This window comes from Octopus bimaculoides, chromosome 7 (assembly GCF_001194135.2).
Source record: "Octopus bimaculoides isolate UCB-OBI-ISO-001 chromosome 7, ASM119413v2, whole genome shotgun sequence".
NCBI classification, from domain to species: Eukaryota; Metazoa; Mollusca; class Cephalopoda; order Octopoda; family Octopodidae; genus Octopus; species Octopus bimaculoides.
The window spans coordinates 48,432,223-48,438,798 of NC_068987.1; the positions used below are offsets into that span (position 1 = coordinate 48,432,223).

General features: G+C 34.1%; 1 protein-coding gene across 2 annotated transcripts in view; it reads right to left on the minus strand.

Annotated features, from left to right (window-relative positions):
• LOC106873839 (protein flightless-1 homolog) overlaps positions 1-6,576 on the minus strand; it is a 70,943-nt gene that overhangs the window by 44,518 nt on the left and 19,849 nt on the right. For both annotated transcript variants that reach the window (XM_014921353.2, XM_014921352.2), the window contains exons 10-15: positions 6,319-6,476; positions 5,447-5,531; positions 3,021-3,174; positions 1,762-1,841; positions 1,536-1,606; positions 988-1,070 (exon numbers count right to left, since the gene is read on the minus strand). In XM_014921353.2, the coding sequence (XP_014776839.1) occupies positions 988-1,070; positions 1,536-1,606; positions 1,762-1,841; positions 3,021-3,174; positions 5,447-5,531; positions 6,319-6,476 (631 nt within the window). The remainder of the gene's footprint in view (positions 1-987; positions 1,071-1,535; positions 1,607-1,761; positions 1,842-3,020; positions 3,175-5,446; positions 5,532-6,318; positions 6,477-6,576) is intronic.

Consider the following 6,576-nt stretch of genomic DNA (forward strand, 5'->3'; position numbering starts at 1 on the left):
GTGATACAAACCTAGCAATATGTGTTTTATAGTGAAAACAAAATTTCCATTCAAATGGCAATTACCAGACGATTTCTGTTCGAGTCTGACCATTTTAAATCATAGTGGAAACCCACCCTATATCACAAATAGGTATACAAGTATTGTATAAATTTTATAATTGAAAAATTTACTTTATTTTGTACATACGAGTATATCAGCCTGTCGGTGCAATAAAATGGGCTCACGCATACAATTGCACCCATGGGCAGGATTTTCTACACCCCTGCAGTAAATGAATAGAGATTACTTTTGTGTAATATCTTCTTGGTATTTAGCAGAGTCAAAGTTGTTATTGTTGGTGGGGTTGAAAATTTGAATTTCTACTTCATTTACTGTCACCAGTGACATATTGGCAAATACACATAAATCTTAATAACTCTCCCAGTTTACTAAGTTGCAAGTAGGCAGGATAGAGAGGGTATTACAGCTTATTGAGAAAAGCAGCAGAGGCAGGTTAACCTGTGGTTTGAAAAGCCACAAAACGCAAGTAATTAACCTTTTTAATGCCAATGAGCCTGATACAGCCCCTAGTTCAATGATACAAACCTGTTTCAATGTGATCTAAAATAAAACCTTCAAACAAGACTGCATGCTTTTTTTTTTATTCTCCAAATACCAAGTTAATAAGGATAAAGTTATTTTATTAAATTCTTCTTTATCTTTAAAATTAATTAAAACAAAGGAAATGTATTTCAACTGAAATATGGTAATAAAAGAATTAAGGGAGAGATGCCTTAACAGCTTAACACTCTGACAACTAGGATAAACATACTATGACACCTGGTAACAGCAATGAGTAAAAAATGGATAAGAACCAAGTTGTAATTTTAATACTTCAATCATCCTTTATAAACTACATATGAATTTTTTTTAAAACAAAAGTTTTGAAGTGAAGAAACAGCACAACAGAAATCAATTTTAAAAAGCAAAATAAAAGTTCCATACCAGGAATCTGTCCAATGTCTTCATCAAAGATTTGACTATAGTCAAGTTGATGTTTCTCCAGAGTATCTTCAAAACGTTTTGGTCTAGAATTAATGGAAAAGGAAAAAAATAAAAACAGGTTTTATTTTTTTTTCCTCCAAGAGATGATTACATCTATAATTTGTAAAAATAATTTTTTTAAATATAAAAAATATACCAAAGGTTTTGAACTCCTTTGAGCACTTTTTATTCTAGCAATTTGCATTGGAATGTCAATACAATCCTTATTCTTGCCATGGTTGTCATTTTTTACAGTAAAAAAAAAAACAGTGGTTAATCTTTCTGATACTAACTTGCCTGAAACTACCCCTACTTTTATGGTATAAACTTGCTACGTTACAATGGCCTAAATTAAATCCTTTCAATATAATTTCATGTTATTTTATATTCCAACACTAAATAATGGCAAAATTATTTTTCTAAGTTCTTCGTTATTTTCAAATTCAAACAAAAGCAGTGTATTTCAACAGAAATATGGTAACAAAAAGGTGAAAACAATTATTGCTCACTTGAGTAATTCTGGTTCTTCTTCAACAATAGCCTTCCCAGCAGCTTTATCTTTTGCCACATCCCTCATTCCCTGGAAACATAATGAAATGGTTACGTTTAATGAAATTTTCTGCAAATCAGAAAATCTGATATAAAGCCAAATGACAGAATTTTGTGAAACCTTATTTTTTATTATTTGTAACTATGAAAAAAAAAAAAAAATTTAAACAGAAAAATCATTCCGACCTTTAACACTTTTTCACTTTCGTCCTGTCCATCCCGCCGTCGTCTCAATCTCAGCTTGCGAGCAATTGAATCCTTGGGTGCTAAAAGAAAGGTGATATTTTCAAATTAAGGAATAACTGACTAGCAATAACATACAATAAATAAATACAAGTATATAAGCCTTAAAAAAAGAAGCAAAAACAAAGCAAAGTCTGTTATTTAAACTATTCGTTGCTATATTTCTCTTGGTATATACTGCCTTTGTTTTCACTTAATTTTGAAAATAAAGAATTTAGTAAAATAACTGTCATGAAGCTGGTGTTTGGAGCATAAATTAACATGAAAATTTGATGAAAGTGTTTAATTAAGCTCACTTTAAAATAAGGACTTTATAACCGAACTAGATGCAGGTCTTCTATCATCCAGACTGATAAGTAAATAAAATTAAATTTTATGCTCATAAAAACTGACTGAAGGAGGCATTAAATCAGTTCTTAGATGAGCACTTATGACCTCATTTCATTTATGTTTTTAAGTTTGTTTTCCCCAAGCTGGTATGGTTTGGACAATACTTATTGAGGAAATATATTATGGCTTTATGTCTTTCCTGTTGCCAATTCTTAGCTGTATTTCAATTTAGGTATCTTTATTCCACTGCAATTTAACTTGGTGCTCAACTGCTTCAAGCATTTTCCCTACTTGTGTGTTTGAATTCACACACACACACACACACACACAGACAGACAGACAGACAGAGTAGAATAACTGCCAGATGACAGTAACTTTAGAAATATACTTTTGCATCATGGGTAATATCAGAAAATATTGGCATACATACAATAATTATGATTTAACTCTTATCAAATGATGAAATGAATACTAATTTTTAAAAGTAAAATATTACCTTACAATAAAATTAAATAAAATAATTTCTCATTTATATAACTCCTCTTATAATTTACTGTTATATACTCCCTCTCCCTCACCTCTGTCTATGATTCTTTCTCTCACACTTCATTGTTTGTTACCAAACCTACGATGTTCCCTCATCCTGTATCTCTTATGTTAACTCTCTCTGTATCACTTTTATTCTCTTTATACAATCTAAAGAGTGACTGGAGAAAGCAAGAGACTGATCCAACTCCATCCAACTCATCTGACCTTTAGATACTGTAACAAATGAGCTTGATAGAAAAAAACTTAGAAGAACATGGAAATATATTAAAATACAATATGCGGACAAAAAAAAATAATTATAAAAATAGGTGAATATCACTTACCTGGTGTTTGTTCTGTCTGAGGGGGAGCTGCGGCACCTGCTAAACGTAACTGATTTGCCAATGAAAAGTCAATGTTGTAAAATTCTTTGCGCATCCGGATTTCTTCTGGTTTAGGAGGCATTATCAAATCTGGATTATCTCGTACATCCAGAGTCTAAGCAAAAAGAAAGAATTGAAATATAAGTATATGTGTGTGTGACAGAGTGCTAGTGTAATGAGAGAAAGGTTAGGTATAAGAAGAATTAGATGCAGTGTGCAAGAGAGAAGACTGCTAGTTTGGTCATGTGATGCCAATGGATGTAGACAGTTGCACACAGAAGTGTCAATCACTTAAAGTGGATGGAACTCATGGAAGAGGGAGACCCAGGAAGACATGGGATGAAGTACTGAAGGCTGATCTCAGGACACTGGGCCTTATGAAGGAAATTACAAAGGACCAAGATATCTGGTGCCAACGCCATGTAGAAAGCACCTGTGTTGGTACTGTGTAAAAGGCACCCATACTAGCACCTTGTACAAAGTACTTGTGCTCGGCCACATAAAAAGCACGTGTGCCAGTGCCATATGAATAGCATCCGTGTTGGTGTCATGTGAAAAACACCAAGGCTAGTGTTATGTAAAAAGCACCCAACACACTCTAAAAAGTGGTTGGTGTTAGGAAACATGTCCAGTAAGTTCACTGCAGGAAAATTCACCATCATCAATTCACTGCAGGGAAAGTTCACTACCATCGATTCACTGATTTTTTTTATCTCAATAAAATAGTTTTAAACTATTAATGGTAAGATACTATGGATATATTTTCATGATGGACTTTCTTCACAGTAAATTGATGGTGGTCAACTTTCCCTGCAGTGAATTGATGGAAGTGAACTTAACTGTAATCGTTAGGAAGTGCATCCAACCCTAGAAACCAAGTTAAATCACTTCAGCTTGTCAACTCTGGTCAAACTGTTCACCCCATATGGATGCTAAATGATGATGACACCTGGAAATTACAGCTTTAGGTAGTACATGCAAAGTGCTGCAGCTACTAGTAAAGAATGACCAGATTAACACTGCTTTACTCAAGCAGTAACACGGAATGTAAACATACATGCACAAATACACACACATTATCAACATCCTAATCATCATTTAACATCTATGTTCATGCTGGAATGGGTTGGAAGGCTCAACAGGACATAACAGATCGAAGGGAGACTGCTTTGTGTTCCATTGTCTACTTTGTCATGGTTTCTATGGCTAGATGCCCTTCCTAACACCAACCAGTTTACAGCATGTTGTGGATGCTTTTTTGCAAGGCCAGACACTAGAAAGGTGACCATGCAACATGCAAGACTATGAACTCCAAGAGAGGTGGTGTTATGCTAGATGATAAGGAGTTAAAGAAAGGGTCAGAGTAAAAAAGATTTCTTGCTGTTGAGGGGCTATATGTTGATTCACATTTTAGAAGAGAGGGCAGGGATGATTGGGATGGAGCTGTTAAGGAATAAAATAGTGATGGTGAGGGTGTTGGGTGAACCTTCAAGGTAAGAGGTGCATAAGAGTGGGGACAGAGGAACTGGGAGTGTGGATGGATAGGGCTTGCAAGACTGTATAGGAGAATGAGAGATGGGGAATGGGTGAGGATTGTGTGAATATAATGAATGTAGAACAAGTGTTGATGGGGAGATATAGTGAATGGTTGTGGGATGTCCAACAAGGCATGAGAAATACACGCATGCACACATACAGAGGGCTTCTTGCAGTTTCTGCCTATCAAATTCCCTCATGATTTCATGACTGTTGTGGAGGTGTGATAGAAGACACTTATGCAAGGTACCACACAATGGCACGGAGACTTGAAACCAGTCATGCTTGTGTGTGTGTGTGTGTGTGTGTGTGTGTGTGTGTGTGTGTGTGTGTGTATATATATATATATATATATATATATATATAATGATGGCATCCTCTCATAGTCTGAGAAAGATAGTTCTGCAATTTGTAGCTGAACAGCCTACACAAATGATTTGTTTATAGTGATCAAATGTATGATGCCGTACATTAGCTCACTTCCACCGTATGTCAGATGTTGAAATGGTTGCACAGCAATGTGAGATGAAGTGTATTGCTGAAAAACAGAATGCACCACCTTGTTACGAAATTGACACTACAATCTCAATTGTGAGTACAATTTCCTAACTACTAGCCATGTGTCCTCACACACCCACATTATATATATATATATATATATATATATATATATGCTGAACCAAATTCGACGACTGGAAAGTGAACATTAAACGATGATGATGTATGTATGTATATATAAAGTGAAAGTTTAGACTAAAGAACATAACCACATGAAGAAAATGTCACTAAAGGGTTTTTTTTTTTTTCACAATATGAGCCAAATATCAGTTTGAAGAAAAAGATTTTCTTACCTCAAGTTCTGGCAGTAAATGAAGAATATCTGGAAGAGTGATCAGGCGATTTTGGCTTAGAAGAAGTTTCTTTAGTTTACCACATCTGAAAAAGAAAATATATATTTAAATATTCATTCAATAATTTTATATGAAGATCAGTTTTGATTTAGTGAGTCTAATGCATCTGAAATTTTGATCTTCTGACATAACTGAAGATGGACATATAACTTTTGTATATTATTCTTACTTTCTGATTACAAGTAAATGAACTGGTATAAAACAAAAACAACGCTTGTGTCCAGCAAATGTAAGATGATATCCATGTTTAAACAGTGGAGCATCAATAACTCTAATTCTAAATTTCAAATCCTTAATTGGATAACTTTATTCTTACCTGTAGAAAGAACATACACAAAAACTAATGAAGTTTTTACAGGGTTACTTAATCTGCTAGAAATAGCAACCATATTACTTTCAGGTGACACTGTACTGTCTTAAAAAAAGGAGGAATGACATATAAGATGATGTGGTCTGAGATAAACTTATGACAACATGGAAAATAAGACACTTTTAATTGTAGATCTGCATAGTCAGAATTGACTTGGGACTAAACACCACCACCAATAATAACAAATATTTCGTTAGACATGCATTACATGTCCATAGCTGAATAGCTGACTTTTTCTTGCAGACACCAACCAATATCTTTATTCGCTAAATGTTCTCTTCCTTTCTTTCTCTCTCAGCTCAGATGCTTTACTTTCCAGGTAATGAATGTTACACATCTATGGGAATATAATTATTCTATTTCTTTCTTTCTAATATCTTGCATATTTAATGACCAATGATACATTTATGTTATTGTTGTTATACTTTAAATGGAAACTCACCTGCAAAGTCCTTCAGGAATCATCTCAAGGTTGTTGTCAGTGGCGCTGAAAATTTCCAGATTATGCAGTTTTCCAATACTAGCAGGGATGCCATCAAAATCCAGCTTGTTACTGTTCACATATAGTTTCTTAAGAGAGCCAAGTTTATGCAGTGAAGACTGGTATAAAATAAAGTATATATACATATATATTAAAACTATATACAAATATATTAAAACTCTCTCTCTCTCTCTCTCTCTCTCTCTCTCTCTCTCTCTC